Genomic DNA, 20,234 nt, shown 5'->3' with positions numbered 1-20,234 from the left:
CTGCCATTCTGAAAAGGACTTGTTTATCCCAAATCTCTGCTTCCTGTCTGCCAACCAGTTCTCTATCCATGTCAATACATTACCCCCAATACCATGTGCTTTAATTTTGCACACCAATCTCTTGTGTGGGACCTTGTCAAAAGCCTTTTGAAAGTCCAAATACAACTTGTCCCTTGTCCACTCTACAAGTTACATTCTCAAAAAATTCTAGATTTGTCAAGCAGGATTTCCCTTTCATAAATCCATGCTGACTTGGACCGATCCTGTCATTGTTTTCCAAATGCCTGCTATTTCATCTTTAATAATTGATTCCAACATTTTCCTCACTACTGATGTCAGGCTAACCTGTCTATAATTACGTGTTTTCTCTCTCCCTCCTTTTTTAAAAAGTGGTGTTACATTAGCTACCCTCCAGTCCATAGTAACTGATCCAGATTCGATAGACTGTTGGAAAATGATCACCAATGCATCCACTACTTCGAGGGACTCTTCCTTAAGTACTCTGGGATGCAGACTATCAGGCCCTGGGGATTTATCGACCTACAATCCCATCAATTTCCTTAACACAATTTCCTGATTAAAAAGGATTTCCTTCAGTTCCTCCTTCTCGCTAGACCCTCAGTCCCATAGTAGTTCCGGAAGGTTATTTGTGTCTTCCTTCGTGAAGACAGAACCAAAGTATTTGTTCAATTGGTCTGCCATTTCTTTGTTCCCCATTATGAATTCACCTGATTCTGACTGCAAGGGACCTACATTTGTCTTTTTCTCTTCACATATCTATGGAAGCTTTTGCAGTCAGTTTTTATGTTCCCTGCAAGCTTACTCTCATACTCTATTTTCCCCCTCCTAATTAAACCCTTTGTCCTCCTCTGATGAATTCTAAATTTCTCCCAGTCCTCAGGTTTGCTGCTTTTTCTGGCCAATTTATATGCCTCTTCCTTGGATTTAACACTGTCCTTAATTTCCCTTGTTCGCCACGGTTGAGCCACCTTCCCCGTTTTATTTTTACTCCAGACAGGGATGTACAATTGTTGAAGTTCATCCATGTAATCTTCAAGTGTTTGCCATTGCCTGTCCACCTCAACCTTTTAAGTATCATTCGCCAGTCTATTCTAGCCAATTCACGTCTCATACCATCGAAGTTACCTTTCCTTAAGTTCAGGACCCTCGTCTCTGAATTAACTGGGTCACTCTCCATCTTAATAAAGAATTCTTCCATATTATGGTCACTCTTCCCCAAGGGGCCTCGCACAACAAGATTGCTAATTAGTCCTTTCTCATTACACATCACCCAGTCTAGGATGGCCAGCCCTCTAGTTGGTTCCTCGACATATTGATGAAGAAAACCATCCCTAATACACTCCAGGAAATCCTCCTCTACCATATTGCTACCAGTTTGGTTAGCCCAATCTATATCTAGATTAAAGTCGCCCATGATAACTGCTGTAATTTTATTGCACACGTCCCTAATTTCTTGTGCCGTCAATGTTTACATCACAGTCCTTGAATTTGCCCAGACCAATGTGCGAAATGTCACTCACGGTGTAAACCATACTGGGTTTATCACTATCGGGGTTGTCCACATGTCGAATATGCTGCAATGAGCGACAGACACTAGCAAAATGGTTCATTTTACCACATGTAAAGCATTTCTTCCGACGTACAAGGCAGTTAGGACTCTTTGCTGAATGTGATTTGTCCCCACAGTCAAAGCAGTGGAAGTTAGGCCCATGATCCGTAATGGGTGGTGTTGTGTATGTATAATATAAGTATATTCCCTGTACACTGAATGTACAGTTACATGAGGCTACTGGTTGTACCTTCAAGAAAGACTGGATCAACTGGGCTTGTATTCACTGGAGTTCAGAAGAATGAGAGGGGACCTCATAGAAACATATAAAATTCTGACGGGGTTAGACAGGTTAGATGCAGGAAGAATGTTCCCAATGTTGGGGAAGTCCAGAACTAGGGGTCACAGTCTAAGGATAAGGGGTAAGCCATTTAGGACCGAGATGCGGAGGAACTTCTTCACCCAGAGAGTGGTGAACCTGTGGAATTCTCTACCACAGAAAGTTGTTGAGGCCAATTCACTAAATATATTCAAAAAGGAGTTAGATGAGGTCCTTACTGCTAGGGGGATCAAGGGGTATGGCGAGAAAGCAGGAATGGGGTACTGAAGTTGAATGTTCAGCCATGAACTCATTGAATGGCGGTGCAGGCTAGAAGGGCCGAATGGCCTACTCCTGCACCTATTTTCTATGTTTCTATGTTTCTATGTTTCACACTGTATACACTATACTTGTACCACCAGAGGGTGCAACTAGTGGAGACCGAGGGGTCACCTGTACACGACAGGTAACCAGGTATAAAAGGGAGCTCACCATGCTGTACCCTCACTCAGGAGCTGTAATAAATGGACTAAGGTCATAGAAACTTAGAAAATAGGTGCAGGAGCAGGCCATTCGGCCCTTCTAGCCTGCACTGCCATTCAATTAGTTCATGGCTGAACATGAAACTTCAGTACCCCATTCCTGCTTTCTCGCCATACCCCTTGATCCCCCTAGTAGTAAGGACTTCATCTAACTCCCTTTTGAATATATTTAGTGAATTGTCCTCAACTACTTTCTGTGGTAGAGAATTCCACAGGTTCACCATTCTCTGGGTGAAGAAGTTTCTCCTCATCTCGGTCCTAAATGGCTTACCCCTTATCCTTGGACTGTGAACCCTGGTTCTGGACTTCCCCAACATGGGAACATTCTTCCTGCATCCAACCTGTCTAAACCCGTCAGAATTTTAAACGTTTCTATGAGGTCCCCTCTCATTCTTCTGAACTCCAGTGAATACAAGCCCAGTTGATCCAGTCTTTCTTGATAGGTCAGTCCCGCCATCCCGGGAATCAGTCTGGTGAACCTTCGCTGCACTCCCTCAATAGCAAGAATGTCCTTCCTCAAGTTAGGAGACCAAAACTGTGCACAATACTCCAGGTGTGGCCTCACCAAGGCCCTGTACAACTGTAGCAACACCTCCCTGCCCCTGTACTCAAATCCCCTCGCTATGAAGGCCAACATGCCATTTGCTTTCTTAACCGCCTGCTGTACCTGCATGCCAACCTTCAGGTCACCACAGTTCAAGTACAATACCTTGCCTCGTGGAGTCATTACTAGAGTGCTTACAGACACAATAGGTGGCTTATTACTAGCCTTGGGTCTCTGCTGTGATTTCGGCTTTGGACGAATGTCTTGCACGTGGGCTGTAGCTGAATTCTGCTGCATAGGGGAAGCAGGAGATCTGATCGCTTTTGAATCGGAAACCGCTGATTCGATTTGGATGGCCAAATTAATTGCTTTATCCAATGTCAGTTTGTCATCCTCCATTAGCAAGCATCCCCGAATGCGGGGGATCGTTGTTTCTCAATAATTTGATCCCTGATCATTTCCTCTGTGAGTGCTCCAAAGTTACACGTAGCGGCCAATTCAGTTAATGAAATGATTTACTGTTTGATTGGTTCACCATTCCCTTGTCCCCTTTGACAAAATTTGTATCTCTCCATCTTACTTTTCTTTGACCCAAAATATTTCTCTCGGGCATTTACCGCTTTGTCGTCAGATTCCATGTCTTCAATTTGGCCAAAGATGCGTTGACCTTCAGTGCCAAGGCAGTGGATAACTATTGTACGGCGGCGAGCTGGTGTTATGCTGTCACCGTCTAACCCACTTGCCATGATGTATGTAGAAAAACTTTTTATCCATCTCAACCACAGGATTGGAGGGTCCCCAGGTGTGGAGAGGAAAGGCGGGGGGGCAGGGGGTGGGTAGGGAGTTTAATTTGATTCATCCTCGTCACCAAATTATGTTGTGTACGTAAATAAACAGACTAACTGAAACAGGAGTAAAATAACTGAGTCCTTTATAACAACTCTCAAAATGGTGTCCAAAACCAGCATGTTTACAGAAGGCATGAATAGCCCCCGAAGGGTCCTAATGCCTGTCTAGTAAGGGTTTGTGTAATCAACAAATAGAGTATGAACACAACATCAGTCGCCTCCCTTATGCAACAGTGTACTGCAAACTGTGAGATGTTGCTTATATCACCAACAGCAGCCTGGAATGGGCCAAACACATAAAAGTTCAGAGCTACGACCACATTGACAGCCAGAGGCAATCTGATCCTTGCCCTGCTCTGAGGTTGCAGTTGTGGCTGTAGTAGTTGGCAGTTTTCAGTCACAACCTCCTTAGTGAAGCTCACACATCTCAGGCATTGGTTCTCGCTGAATTTCACGACAGAGAATTGCTCCCTAAAGACCCTGGATAGATATGTCCTCGTTTTGAGAGCCCTTCTCCCCCCCGCCCCCCCACTCCTCCATCTTGTTATGCTCTGCGTGGTCTCTCTTCATTCTCCCAGTCACGTTCAGTTCCCAGAGGAAGGCCTACCAGTCCACTCATGTCTGGAAGCAACTGGTCCAGGACCCTAGTCTCTGAATTAACTGTGTCACTCTCCATCTTAAGAAAGAATTCTACCATATTATGGTCACTCTTCCCCAAGGGGCCTCGCACAACAAGATTGCTAATTAGTCCATTCTCATTACACATCACCCAGTCTAGGATGGCTAGCCCTCTAGTTGGTTCCTCGACATATTGATGTAGAAAATCATCCCTAATACACTCCAGGAAATCCTCCTCTACCATATTGCTACCAGTTTGGTTCGCCCAATCTATATCTAGATTAAAGTCGCCCATGAAAACTGCTGTACTTTTATTGCACACATCCCTAATTTCTTGTGCCGTCAATGTTTACGTCACAGTCCTTGAATTTGTCCAGACCAATGTGCGAAATGTCACTCACGGTGTAAACCATACTGGGTTTATCACTATCGGGGTTGTCCACATGTCGAATATGCTGCATTTTACCACATGTAAAGCATTTCTTCCGACGTACAAGGCAGTTAGGACTCTTTGCTGAATGTGATTTGTCCCCAGTCAAAGCAGTGGAAGTTAGGCCCATGATCCGTAATGGGTGGTGTTGTATATGTATAATATAAGTATACTCCCTATACACTGAATGTACAGTTACATGAGGCTACTGGATGTACCTTCACACTGTATACACTATACTTGTACCACCAGAGGGTGCAACTGGTGGAGACCCAGAGGTCACTTGTACACGACAGGTAACCAGGTAGAAAAGGGAGCTCACCATGCTGTACCCTCACTCAGGAGCTGTAATAAATGGACTAAGGTCACCACAGTTCAAGTACAATACCTTGCCTCGTGGAGTCATTACTAGAGTGCTTACAGACACAATAGGTGGCTTATTACTAGCCTTGGGTCTCTGCTGTGATTTCGGCTTTGGACGAATGCCTTGCACATGGGCTGTAGCTGAATTCTGCTGCATAGGGGAAGCAGGGGATCTGATCGCTTTTGAATTGGAAAGCGCTGATTCGATTTGGATAGCCAAATTAATTGCTTTCTCCAATGTCAGTTTGTCATCCTCCATTAGCAAGCATCCCCGAATGCGGGGGATCGTTGTTTCTCAATAATTTGATCCCTGATCATTTCCTCTGTGAGTGCTCCAAAGTTACACGTAGCAGCCAGTTCAGTTAATGAAATGATATACTGTTTGATTGGTTCACCGTTCCCTTGCCCCCTTTGACAAAATTTGTATCTCTCCATCTTACTTTTCTTTGGCTCAAAATATTTCTCTCGGGCGTTTACCGCTTTGTCGTCAGATTCCGTGTCTTCAATTTGTCCAAAGATGCGTTGACCTTCAGTGCCGAGGCAGTGGATAACTATTGTACGGCGGCGAGCTGGTGTTATGTTGTCACCGTCTAACCCACTTGCCATGATGTATGTAGAAAAACTTTTTATCCATCTCAACCACAGGATTGGAGAGTCCCCAGGTGTGGAGAGGAAAGGCGGAGGGGGCCGGGGGTGGGTAGGGAGTTTAATTTGATTCATCCTCGTCACCAAATTATGTTGTGTACGTAAATCAACAGACTAACTGAAACAGGAGTAAAATAATTAACTGTGTCCTTTATAGCAACTCTCAAAATGGTGTCCAAAACCAGCATGTTTACAGAAGGCATGAATAGCCCCCGAAGGATCCTAATGCCTGTCTAGCAAGGGTTTGTGTAATCAACAAATAGAGTATGAATACAACATCAGTGACCTCCCTTATGCAACAGTGTACTGCAAACTGTGAGATGTTGCTTATATCACCAACAGCAGCCTGGAATGGGCCAAACACATAAAAGTTCAGAGCCACGGCCACATTGACAGCCAGAGGCAATCTGATCCTTGCCCTGCTCTGAGGTTGCAGTTGTGGCTGTAGTAGTTGGCAGTGTTCAGTCACAACCTCCTTAGTGAAGCTCAGACATCTCAGGCATTGGTTCTCGCTGAATTGCACTACAGAGAATTGCTCCCTAAAGACCCTGGATGGATATGTCCTCGTTTTGAGAGCTCTTCCCCCCCCCCCACTCCTCTGTCTTGTCATGCTCTGCGTGGCCTCTCTTCATCCTCCCAGTCATGTTCAGTTCCCAGAGGAAGGCCTACCAGTCCACTCATGTCTGGAAGCAACTGGTTTCAGCACAAGCCTTTAAACCACAACAAATACTTCAGCACCAAACCAGACTACTCCCTGTAAACTATTAGGGCTGGATTTTGGACTTTTTGGATTTTTGGGGCGTTAATCGCAGCAGAGCATTAAAATTAGCGCCTGAAAATATTTTGTGTCTTCGACTGCAAGTTTTGGCGAAAAAGTAAGTTGGAGGTGCGCTGGCATTAAGTCAGGCATTGCACAAAGGGCTTTGTGTACCCGAGCCGAAGCTTGTGTCGTTAAAGGAGGTGGCCATTTTGTGCATGCATAGTTTTTAGGTTTTGTTTTTGTTTTTTTTCCTGGTTGCAAACGCCAAAGGGCATGGCAGCTTCCTGCGCCTATAAACCGCCCCACTTCAACCACTTCTACACAGGGAAGGCAGTGTGCCAGGCGCTTCACCAATGAGGCAAGTCATCATCATCATAGGCGATCCCTCGAACGAGGATGACTTGCTTCCACATGAATTCACAGATGTTTCAATGAAGGACCGATATTCTAGTCCTGAACTCCAATTGAGGGGGTGGAAGATGCCCGTGCGTGGATTTTTTTAACGTGTGGTGACCATTGCACACCAGCCACCACACGGGCTTGACAGAGTGAGGCCTTTATCCAGTGGCAAGGGTTGAACCAGGACGACTGGAGACCTGCTCTGCTGCACGGACCTAGTTCACACACATATCGCAGTGTGGGCTGGCCCGTGCTGCGCCTGGGCCCTCAGCTCTTCCCCTGAACCGTGGAAAACATTCTCTTCTGGCTGTGTCTTGGCCCTATTTTTTTTAAAAAGATGAAAATGCAGCTGGCAAAAAAAAAGGTGCTTATCATGGGAGGGTTTGTGATATGATTTAGCCTTTCTACATTCAGAGTCCATCATGCCTTGAGATATGATAGTTTATTTATCGATTTGGAATATACTGGAAGAAATTATTGTTTTAGCAACATCAATTTCCCAGAAAAATGTTCAGTTTATCTCATTAAGTGAGAGAATTAGTATTTTCTCAACACAAAGCTATTCCAATGTTTAAATGCTCCTTTGCTATATACACATGCCAGTTTGGTACATCTTGAATTTCAACATCGTGGGTTCCCTTATTTTCTACCCAGGTTTCTGTGTTACAGCACAGTGGGAAACTTAATAGTTCAGCCTTTGAAAAGGTACAATGGGGGTAAATTTAACTTTGGGAGATGATGTCTAAAGGGCAGTACGGGATTAGCCACCCATTACACACCACACCTGATATTCCTTTCCATTAAAGTCAACGGAAGGAAACACTGGGCGGAGTATATGATGGGCGCCCAATCTGATACCACCTGTAGTACACCGTTACCCAAAGTTAAAATGACTCTCACTGAGTCACATTTAGACCTTTGCCTTGAGAGGACAATAGTTCCATTTCCTTTTTACTGTTCCTAACTCAGGTATTTGAACTTTCCATGGTTTTGCACAACAAAAAGGATGCTGAGCAAAGTATCTCACACGATGAAACATGCACATTATATGTCACACCACAGGAAGAAGCCAACTGTTTAATAGATCTCAATCAGTTGGTCATACGGTGCCCTGTAATCATGGGATGAAATTCCGCTCTCTCCCTGGCAACTATAACAAACCAATGAGTCAGTGAGGCCTTAGTGAACGCAGTTGAGAGGAGGTGGTCCTCACTCCATCTTGCTGGGGGAGACAGACCACTCCCACCTGATTTTAAAAGGCCGTGGAGGGACATTGCTCAGGAGGTGTCTGCTACAGACACTGTGCCCAGAACTGTCACACAGTGTCGTAAAAAGTTCAACGATCTTAGCAGAGTCGTCAAAGTGAGTACCATTTGCATTTATGTATGCCTCCATGACTTCTAACATGAATCTCACACACTATGTGAATTTTTTCATGTATATGGTATCTCTCAACAGTCTGTAGGGTGGCTTTCACAATGTATAAGATGAAGGCTTAATTCTGCACCCATTGGCTTCTAATGATCCATGCACATAAACTCAATCTTTTACAATATTCCTCACAGTACACTCCCACTGCTGCTATGCCTTTCAAAAAGATGACCTACAGTCCCCATGTTACATCCCTCTAACCTCCGAACAATTCCTCATGAAGCACATGCAACATCCAAACAGACTGAACGGAAGCCACTAGAACATTTACCTATTGTACTATGGTAGCCACAACAGAAGAGAAACTCTTTCTGAACCCTTCCTATTTTTCTCATTGTAGTTGAAGTACTCCCACAACAGGAGGGAGCAGCTACGCACAGGCGGAGGGCCGCCTCAATTATTGCTATTGACTGATGTCGAGGAACGGGTGTCGGCCCTCATAGATGTACCAGCTTGGGCAGCTGCCGGGGGTGATGTTGAGCCCCTTTGGGGTAGTGAGGGTATGTAAATAGATAGAGCGACTGAAGAGACTGCATTTAGACATATAGTGAAGTGGCGGTGGCCCCTCAAGTGAACATGTGCAATGCCACCTTCCTCATGTCATCCCGCCCCCTCCAATGCTGCGAACCACATGTCTGTTGCTTTCTGCTTGCAGTTGACCAGCCACAAGCACAAAATTCTTCAAGGGAGCCCTCTACATCTGGCCAAGGGGGAGACAATGAGAGAGAGGAAGAGAGTGTTCTGCCTGAGCCTCAGAGCCCACCAATTGCCCTGTCTGGCCTCACTACATCTGGGAATGACTGGGATTTCTCAGGGTTCGAGGAGTCGGAGGCTTCTGGCCCCAGTTGCCTTCAGCAATGCAGTGCGAAACGGCAATCTTGCAGGCCAGCTCTCCAGGCCGGTCTGCTCATGACAGGCACATAGAACTGGACCTGGTGAAAAAGTCCAGGGAAAACACATGAATGAATCGTGAGCTAATGGATGCACTGGGACGGATCCCAGGGAGCCTCGACAAGCTTACTGCGACTGTTGTGGAGGCATCATCGCGGATTGTCAGTGTGACTCGGGAGTCCAGCGACGCCATCATTGCTCACACACAGAGGCTGGTGGCCTCGAGCTGCGACAGTGGTGTTCCAGAGTGTGTGACGCGTGCCCTTGATCATGACGCAGACTCGGGCACATCACAGGCACAAGCTTTGCTTCAGCTTGGTCAAGTGATGCATTCGATGTCTGCTATCATATTCTCAGTGTTTCCCACTGTCCAACGGGGAAGGGATGGTGCCGAAGCAGACCAGCAAGTTGTGGAGACACATCGTGCTCTGGATGCTGAGGCCCAGCCCCGTCGGAGAGTCAGTGGCTCCCAGGAAATGGAAGCTGCTGTTCTTCCTCAGGATGACAGCATGCCAGCTCCCACCACTGACTCGCCAACCATGCACCATACACGATTGACACCCCAGCCATCAGTGACTGCTCCTGCCAATGATGAGATGCAGCAGTCCACAGCCGGGCCTTTCAGGCCAAGAGCTGGTCCATGGCCTCCTCAGATGCCATCTGCATTGTCTGGCCCCCCAACACAGCAGCCCTCTAGCAGCCTTGCTGTAGGCACTGTGACATCACAGCCAAGCAGGTAAGTGATTGGCTGGAGGATTGATGTGTATTTTATGTTATTATTTTTATTTTTATTTTCTTATCAGTAGGTAACCTTTGGCATTGTTGCCAAATTAAGTTAATTTAAGAGTTAAGTCATGGCAGGAGAGCCCAGAACCATGTCATGCTCCTCCTGTGCTATGTGGAAAATCAGGTACACTTACAGTGTCCCTGACTACTATGTGTGCAGGAAGTGCATCCAGCTGCAGCTCCTGTCAGATGGCATTGCGGCACTGGAGCTGCTCATGGATTCACTCTGGAGCATCCATGATGTTGAGGATGTCGTGAATAGCACGTTTAGTGAGTTGGTCACACCGCAGGTAAAGGTTACAAAGGCAAATAGGGAATGGGTGACTATCAGGCAGAGCAGGAGTAGGAAGGTAGTGCAGGGGTCTCCTGCGGTCATCTCCCTCCAAAACAGATATACCACGTTGGATACTGATGGGGGAGATGGCTCATCAGGGGAAGGCAGCAGCAGCCAAGTTCATGGCACTATGGGTGCCTCTGCTGCACAGGAGGGCAGGAAAAAGAATGGGAGAGCTGTAGTGGTAGGGGATTCTATTGTAAGGGGAATAGATAGGCGTTTCTGCAGCCACAATCGAGACTCCAGGATGGTATGTTGCCTCCCTGGTGCAAGGGTCAAGGATGTCTGGGAGCAGCTGCAGGGCATTCTGGAGGGGGAGGGGGAGCCAGTTGTCGTGGTGCATATAGGTACCAACGATATAGGTAAAAAACGGGATGAGGTCCTAAAAGCTGAACTTAGGGAGCTAGGAGTTAAATTAAAAAGTAGGACCGCAAAGGTAGCAATCTCAGGATTGCTACCAGTGCCACGTGCTAGTCAGAGTAGAAATAGCAGGATAGTTAAGATGAATACATGGCTTGAGGAGTGGTGCACAAGGGAGGGATTAAATTCCTGGGACATTGGAACCGGTTCTGGGGGAGGTGGGACCAGTACAAACCGGACGGTCTGCACCTGGGCAGGACCGGAACCGATGTCCTCGGGGGACTGTTTGCTAGTGCTGTTGGGGAGGGGTTAAACGAATATGGCAGGGGGATAGGAACCTATGCAGGGAGACAGAGGGAAGTAAAATGGGGGCAGAAGCAAAAGGTAGAAAGGAGATAAGGGAATAAGGGAAAGTGGAGGGCAGTGAAATCAAAGGCAAAAATCAAAAAGGGCCACAGAATAACATAATTCTAAAAGGACAAAGAGTGTTAAAAAGACAAGCCTGAAGGCTCTGTGTCTCAATGCGAGGAACATTCGTAATAAGGTGGATGAATTAACTGCACAGATGGCTTTTAACGGATATGATGTAAATGGGATTATGGAGACATGGCTCCAGGGTGACCAAGGCTGGAAACTCAACATCCAGGGGTATTCAATATTCAGGAAGGATAAACAGAAAGGAAAAGAAGGTGGGGTAGCGTTGCTGGTTAAGGAGGAGATTAACGCAATAGTAAGGAAGGACATTGGTTTGGATGATGTGGAATCTGTATGGATAGAGCTGCGGTACACCAAAGGGCAGAAAACGCTAGTGGGAGTTGTGTACAGACCACCAAACAGTAGTAGTGAGGTTGGGGATGGCATCAAACAGGAAATTAGGGATGCGTGCAATAAAGGTTCAGCAGTTATCATGGGTGACTTTAATCTACATATAGATTGGGCAAAGCAAACTAGTAGCAATACGGTGGAGGAGGATTTCCTGGAGTGTATAAGGGATGTTTTCTTGACCAATATGTCGAGGAACCAACTAGAGAACTGGCCATCCTAGAATGAGTGATGTGTAATGAGAAGGGATTAATTAGTAATCTTGTTGTGCGAGGCTCCTTGGGGAAGAGTGACCATAATATGGTAGAATTCTTCATTAAGATGGAGAGTGACAGTTAACTCAGAGACTAGGGTCCTGAACTTAAAGAAAGGTAACGTCGACGTGAAATGGCTAAGATAGACTGGTGAATGATACTTCAAGGGTTGACAGTGGATAGGCAGTGGCAAATATTTAAAGATCACATGGATGAACTTCAACAATTGTACATCCCTGTCTGGAGTAAAAATAAAACGGGGAAGGTGGCTCAACTGTGGCTAACAAGGAAAATTAGGGATAGTGTTAAATCCAAGGAAAAGGCATATAAATTGGCCAGAAAAAGCAGCGAACCTGAGGACTGGGAGAAATTTAGAATTCAGCAGAGGAGGACAAAGGGTTTAATTTGGAGGGGGAAAATAGAGTATGCGAGTAAGCTTGCAGGGAACATAAAAACTGACTGCAAAAGCTTCTATAGATATGTGAAGAGAAAAAGATTAGTGAAGACAAATGTAGGTCCCTGTCAGAATCAGGTGAATTTATAACGGAGAACAAAGAAATGGCAGACCAATTGAACAAATACTTTGGTTCTGTCTTTACTAAGGAAGACACGAATAACCTTCTGGAAATACGAGGGGACCGAAGGTCTAGCGAGAAGGAGGAACTGAAGGAAATCCTTATTAGTCAGGAAATTGTAAGGAAATTGATGGGATTGCAGGCCAATAAATCCCCAAGGCCTGATAGTCGGCATCCCAGAGTACTTAAGGAAGTGGCCCTAGAAATAGTGGATTCATTGGTGGTCATTTTCCAAATTCTATAGACTCTGGATCAGTTCCTATGGATTGGAGGGTAGCTAATGTAACCCCATTTTTAAAAAAAAGGAGGGAGAGAGAAAACAGGGAATTATGGACCAGTTAGCCTGACATCGGTAGTGGGGAAAATGTTGGAATCAATTATTAAAGATGTAATAGCAGTGCATTTGGAAAGCAGTGATAGGATCAATCCAAGTCAGCATGGATTTATGAAAGGGAAATCATGCTTGACAAATCTTCTAGAATTTTTTGAGGATGTAACTAGCAGAGTGGACAAGGGAGAACCAGTGAACTTTCAAAAGGCTTTTGACAAGGTCCCACACAAGAGATTAGTGTGCAAAATTAAAGCACATGGTTATGGGAACAATGTACTGACGTGCATTGAGAATTGGTTGGCAGATAGGAAGAAAAGAGTAGAAATAAATGGATCCTTTCAGAATGGCAGGCAGTGATTAGTGGGGTACTGCAAGGTTCAGTGCTGAGACCCCAGCTATTTACAATATACATTAATGATTTAGACGAAGGAATTGAATGTAATATCTCCAAGTTGGCAGGTGACACTAAGCTGGGTGGCAGTGTGAGCTGTGAGGAGGATGCTAAGAGGCTGCAGAGTGACTTGGGCAGGTACGGTGAATGGGCAAATGCATGGCAGATGCAGTATAATGTAGATAAATGTGAGGTTATCCACTTTGGTGGCAAAAACAGGAAGGCAGAATATTATCTGAATGGCTGCAGATTAGGAAAAGGGGAGGTGCAACGAGACCTGGGTGTCATGGTGCATCATTGAAAGTTGGCATGCAGGTACAGCAGGCAGTGAAGGCGGCAAATGGCATGTTGGCCTTCATAGCGAGAAGATTTGAGTATAGGAGCAGGGAGATCTTACTGCAGTTGTACAGGGCCTTGGTGAAGCCACACCTTGAATATTGTGTACAGTTTTGGTTTCCTAATCTGAGGAAGGACATTCTTGCTATTGAGGGAGTGCAGCGAAGGTTCACCAGACTGATTCCCGGGATGGCAGGACTGACATATGAAGAAAGACTGGATCGACTCGGCTTATAGTTACTGCAATTTAAACGAATGAGAGAGGATTTCATAGAAACATAAAATTCTGACAGGATTGGTCAGGTTAGATGCAGGAAGAATGTTCCCGATGTTGGGGAAGTCCAGAACCAGGGGTCACAGTCTAAGGATAAGGGGTAAGTTATTTAGGACCGAGATGAGGAGAAACTTCTTCACTCAGAGCATTGTGAACCTGTGGAATTCTCTGCCACAGAAAGTTGTTGAGGCCAGTTCATTAGATATATTCAAAAGGGAGTTAGACGTGGCCCTTATGGCTAAAGGGATCAAGGGGTATGGAGAGAAAGCAGGAATGGGGTAGTGAAGTTGCAAGATCAGCTATGATCAGATTAAATGGTGGTGCAGGCTCGAAGGGCCGAATGGCCTACTCCTGCACCTATTTTCTATGTTTCTATGAGGCCTCAATGAGGAGGAGCGGTAGGCGGGGAGGGGGTTGATGGGAAGAAGAGGGAATTGTTTGGTTAAGTGCCATTAAAGGCTGACACAAGTTTGTACATTTTGTTAACTGCAGGAAGCAGTTTTGTGTTTATTTACATTTACTTTCACCATCGTTTAGTTTGTTTTTTTTTGAAGGGGGGGCAACATTGCTAATTATTCATCTTTACAAAAATGTTTGTTTGACCTTTGCCATTGCAGAATTCTGTGTCGATTAGCCGGCATGGTGGCAGAGAGTAGCGAGTCACCGCTGCAACCCCACCTTCCCCATTCAAGCAAACCGATTAATGATGAGCTGCTGATGTAAGGCTCTTGCTGCGGCCACATCTCCATGCTACCTCCCCTATGGTTGTGGTGGCACCGCAATGGGTTCTTCGCCATGCTCCTCTTCCTCTTCCTCCTCCTCCTCCTGCAATCCCCACTGGCAATGCCTGTCCCCTCATGATGAAGGGATTATTGAAGGCTGCCTCCAGAGCGGTTCAAGCATTGGAAGCGTTGCTTGAGCACGCCATTTGTCTGTTCAATGATGTTATGGGTGGCTGCATGGCTCTCATTATAATGCTGCTCAGCTTCGGTGGTGGGGTTCCGGAGGTGGGTCATGAGCCAGGTGGCCAGGCCATATCCTCTGTCCCCTTGACTTTGTCGCTGAAACATTCGTGACACACTGCTCGTACACAAGATGAAAGCATCATGTGCGCTCCCTGGATAGCGGGCATTCACGTGAAGATGCGTTGCATGTGGTCGCAGACCAGCTGTACGTTTAGGGAGTGGTATCCCTTTCTGAAGACCTCTGCATTGTGTAATGGTGCTCGCAAGGCGACATGTGACATGATGACAATCAGCCATGATCGTATTGAATGGCGGAGCAGGCTCAAGGGGCCATATGGCCTACTCCTGCTCCTATTTTTTATGTTCTTATGTTATGTGTACAGTCAATGGCTCCTGGAACCTTGGGGAAGCCTGCAAATTGTCCAAACCCTAGAGCCCTCTCATTCTGGCTGTCCCTGCTCATTGGGAACTTTATGAAGTCCATTCTGCATGCGTACAGTGTCCTTGTAACCTGGTGAATGCAGCAATGTGCAGCGTGCTGCGAGATGCTACATATGTCCCAGCTGCTGCCTGGAAGGAGCTGGAGGCATAGAAGGCCATCGCCACAGTCATCTTCACCTCGACGGGCAGCGCAGTCCTGTTGACACTGATAGGCTGTAGGTCTGCCTGTAGGAGCTGGCGTATCTTTGTCAGCACTTATTTTCGGAAGTGCAGCCTTCTAACGCACTGCGCTTCAGAGATGTGCAGGTATGAGCAATGTTCCCTGTAAATCCCTAGAGCCTCCTCCCTATACGTCTGCGAGCTCTTCGATTACGCTCAAAATGCTTACCAGAGCGGTAAGTTTTTGCAGCAGTGCAAACCAATAGCCGAATCTTCTGGCCGGGCGCTAAATCCTGGATGCTTGGCATCACGCCCAGAAACAGCATTTAATGCCCCACCAGGGCACGAAACGCGGCGCAAATTAGCCAAAAATCCAGCTCTTGAAACTTTAGACAAGTATAGGAAAGCTCTAAAAACAGTTAGAATTGCACCAGCAGCCAATGGAAAAATCCAGCAACTAATCTGTAAGTGGTTCATGATCCCTTTAAGTTTGCACTGTTAGGGGTCCTTCAGGCTGTTGAACACATGTTTAGCTGTGGCAGATTAGAAAAGGGCATCGGTTGGACCACCGTGTTCGAAAATGGCAGCGCTAGCGCCAAATTGACATTATGATCTATTGACTCTGGATGCTGCCGGCGGTCCTTAGCTGCGCACGCATCTAGGACCGTATTTTCAATCTCTAGGAGGCCGATTAGTATCTGAAAAACAGGCACTACAGAGCCCACTTTCTCCCTATTAAGTATTATGCAATTGGCACAGAGTCCACAAGCAAAGTATTAGCTCAATCACCCAATGCTCTTTTGGGTAACAATTAAACCAATACAGCAATCTGACTTTGATGGCACTGTCTTGATCTCAAGCTCCAATCCAAGTCTTGGCTGATATTCAAAGTTGTGGATGGTTTTGATTTGTTGTACTTGCCTCCCAAAGACCCACCATAGAAATATCTTGCAACTCTGAGTCCTTGATTGAAATGAAAGTGTTGTTTGTTGATTGGCAGGAAGGGGTCTTGTGGAAAATGAGTTTCGACAGGTTCAACCCAGTTCCTCACGGGTATGGGCTCACAGCACAAAATTCCCTCTAATTTTCACAAATTGCCACTGAATCCAAGGAGCAATGGGATAACTGTCCTGCGAGATGGATAAATGTCACATTGGTGCAATGGTGTGCTAAGGTTGGGTCTCAGACACATTGTTGAGACAGAGTAGAGGGGACTTTACTCTGTATCTAACAATGCCATCATAGATGTAGATTTGCTAATAATAACATTATGTGCCCCAAATGGAAAAGCACTGACATCTATCATCTTGATGAACACAAAATCCACGATAAAAGTTGGCTGCATTGGAAATGAATCCCAACATTTTGAATAGGTTCTATTCAAGTTCTTTTGCAGGAAATACAACAGCGACCCAAAGCTAGCACACCCATCAATGTGAAGGGAAAGAAACAAACTGCTCCCTTCCAAAGATTCTGATGGACATATATCTGAGGAGGAAACAATTGTAAATAAATTGGTACAACGTCTGGCAGTGTGAGAATAGCAGGATCTTGAATTCTCAGGTATTTTATGTCTTTTTTTTACATTGAGAAACTAAGCTGAAGGGCCACGGCACGAGGCAGCACACCACCAAAGTTGAAAAAAATAAAGAAAGAAATCAAGGAAAATCAGGAACTAGGTGACCTCAAGCTTGGGTTTTTAAAGGCTAAAAGTAGTAGAAGCAAGGACATCGTGAAGTATGTAACGAGTTATCACAGCTTTGGGATGCTGGGAAAGAATGAATTAGAGTGGGAATTGTATGATGCCTTTTGATTTCAGTATGAATGAGCAAGAGTGTGGCTTATTTGAAGAGACGAGAGATAAAAGTTCAGAGAATCACTGACCATAGTGTCAAACAGAAAAAAGCAAGAAGGTTTGCGATGGAAAGACAGGTGGAGGCTTAAAGTGAGAAGTGGACCATCTATCAGATGACCAGATTTCCCTTTCAAATTTGAATTAATTTTACACAAAAATGGTAAAGCTTGATAAAGTCATGCACACAAGATTAAGCAGATCCCTATGACACTGATCCACATTATAACCATACATTGATCCTTACCTTGGACAATGCCATCTGCTCCTATATTTATGTCCCCAAATACAAACTGGATCTTTTCCATAGCTTGGATCTGATCAGAAGAACCATGCAAGGCATTCCGCAAGATGTTCTTTGCAAACTTGGCTCGTAGAGAGTCTGGTGCTGTTTGCTTGGCTTCCTCGGGATCTGTGGGGCCCATTAAATTTCTCCACTCTTCCACTGCATTCTCTTTACTCAGAATCATCATCAATGAGGGACCTCTGCAGAAGGTGGAAAAAGGATAGAAATCTATTGTTAGTGTAAAACAAGCTTTAGTCTATCTTTCAGAAAGGAGGATGATTTCTTACCTGAACTAAACAAACAGAAAGTAGCCTAGAACTTTAGCCGCACAGTGCTCGCTTTTCACCAAACGACCTCCTGAGTCTCCAATATGGCGGACAGTAAGCACATGCTCATTAAGAGCTGGAACTGTCCACCATATTGGGAAAGACCAAAATATCACTGTGCAGTGCCTGTTGGAGGCCCTCCTGCACGATTGGCTTGCTCTGAGGCAGACGGTTTCCCATGAGGCAACCGGAAGACCAGGTCTACATGCAGTCTAACAGACAGTCCATAGGTCGGAACCAATTATCTAAGTTTTTTTAATACTTATCTGAATGTGGAATTGGGAGGAGCAGGAGGCCTTTCCAGACCTCACATTCAAAGAACGCAAGCCACTGCCAGCCACCTCTACCCAGTTACTGATCGCCGCCATTATCTCCCCCGCCACTGATTGCCATCGTTACCTCTCAACCCAGTCATCTCCCCTTCCCGGTCACCCCCTCTCCCTTCCAATTTTGCCCTCTACTCCTGGGCCATCCCCACCCCTGCTTACCTGAGGAATTATATAATGCCAACATTGGCTTAATCTTTAATCGTGCCTCGTCTGCAAGCTGCCTGTTGTTCTTGTCAGCTCGCCGGCTTGATGTAAATGAGGCCCAAGGCCCAATATCAGTGGTGCCTCGGGCCTCACTATTCAGGCACAGGGATTGTGTACTGTTTGATTGCGAAATGCATCACAACCAAGTATCAACATCTCCTTGCTCAATGTCCACAAACAGTAACTTAAAGCTGGGGTCATTAAACAGGAGCAGGAACCCTGGACAATCTGTCCCTTCCCTGAGGCTAATCCTTGTTCTTACTGCTGCCATAGCTGAGATCAAACCTGCCACCTTTCCTTGTCTTTGGTCGTGTTGTTTTTAAAGGAAAGCAAATCATTTGTATGCATGTGACTACCCAGAACTGGGGACAGTGTGATGGGCAGTGAGTCATTCCAAGAAAAAAAATTGCAAACAAACTTGACTCCAAAATGAAAGGAAGTACCAGCAAAGCCAGCTAACATTAAGACCAATGTTGGCATTCCCTTTGATTCCTTTTTCTGTCAATAGATATTATGTGACACAATAAGTTGAATGCCTTGGAGCAATTGTTGAACAGTGAGAAGGAATTCAATTCATATCCAATCATGCACACACGCACAAACACAGATGAAGCACTGGGGTTAAATTGTGATGTCCTCTGATGTTGATTGATCTCCTTTGCACTGTAAGAATCACAGAATCTATCAAAGTATGGTTACATTAGTGTTGGGTTATGAGACTGGACTATGATTTCAAACCCCACCACTTCAGCTTATGAAATGTAATTAATTAAATCAGATAATCTGTGGACAAGTACCGGAGAAAATGACCATGAAAGCTTTTAAATTGTAAAAAGCCAGCTGGTTCACTCATGTTCTTCAGGGAAAGAAATTGCCACACCAGTTTGGCCTGCATGGGATTTCAATTCACACAATGGGCTCAATTTTCCCCAAGCTTGTTTTCAGGCGTATTGCCAGAGTTACACCCATTTCACTAGGCCAGAAATGCGGCAGAAATATTTTGCCAAAATTTCCCCAACGTGTAATTCAGGGGGTGGAGCCTGCTGTCAGCGCCAAAAAACGAAGTCGCATGCGCGGGGAAAAAAAGTTATGTTTTTTACTTCATTCCAATGGACCCGCATGCTCAGTACAGCTCGGTTTTGGCAATCGGCCATTTTTAAAAAGCCAATTGTGTGTGTGAGAAGGATGCTGTGTGAGAGCATTGGGAAAATCACAGCTGGTGCAATACAAGATGCAACGCAGTGCAAGGACCAAGAATTTCTTACAGGAACAAGTGGAAGCACTAGTTAATGTGATTAAGAACAGATGGCAGGAGCTGGACATCAGCAGAGGTCACATAAAAGTTTCACCCAAAGAAATGAAGAAACGCTGGAACCATAGCAACATAGAAACATAGAAAATAGGTGCAGGAGTAGGCCATTCGGCCCTTCGAGCCTGCACCGCCATTCAATGAGTTCATGGCTGAACATGCAACTTCAGTACCCCATTCCTGCTTTCTCGCCATACCCCTTGATCCCCCTAGTAGTAAGGACTATATCTAACTCCTTTTTGAATATATTTAGTGAATTGGCCTCAACTACTTTCTGTGGTAGAGAATTCCACAGGTTCATCACTCTTTGGGTGAAGAATTGTCTCTTCATCTCGGTCCTAAATGGCTTACCCCTTATCCTTAGACTGTGACCCCTGGTTCTGGACTTCCCCAACATTGGGAACATTCTTCCTGCGTCTAACCTGCCTAAACCCGTCAGAATTTTAAACGTTTCGATGAGATCCCCTCTCATTCTTCTGAACTCCAGTGAATACAAGCCCAGTTGATCCAGTCTTTCTTGATATGTCAGTCCCGCCATCC

General features: G+C 45.5%; 1 protein-coding gene across 1 annotated transcript in view; it reads right to left on the bottom strand.

Moving 5' to 3' along the window:
- Positions 1-20,234, bottom strand: part of nme9 (NME/NM23 family member 9) — a 149,412-nt gene that overhangs the window by 74,748 nt on the left and 54,430 nt on the right. The window contains exon 14 of the mRNA XM_070873791.1: positions 17,488-17,726. Coding sequence (XP_070729892.1) covers positions 17,488-17,726 — 239 coding nt within the window. The remainder of the gene's footprint in view (positions 1-17,487; positions 17,727-20,234) is intronic.

Source organism: Pristiophorus japonicus, chromosome 3 (assembly GCF_044704955.1).
Source record: "Pristiophorus japonicus isolate sPriJap1 chromosome 3, sPriJap1.hap1, whole genome shotgun sequence".
In the NCBI taxonomy this organism is placed as follows: domain Eukaryota; kingdom Metazoa; phylum Chordata; class Chondrichthyes; family Pristiophoridae; genus Pristiophorus; species Pristiophorus japonicus.
This window is presented reverse-complemented; position numbering and strand designations above follow the sequence as displayed.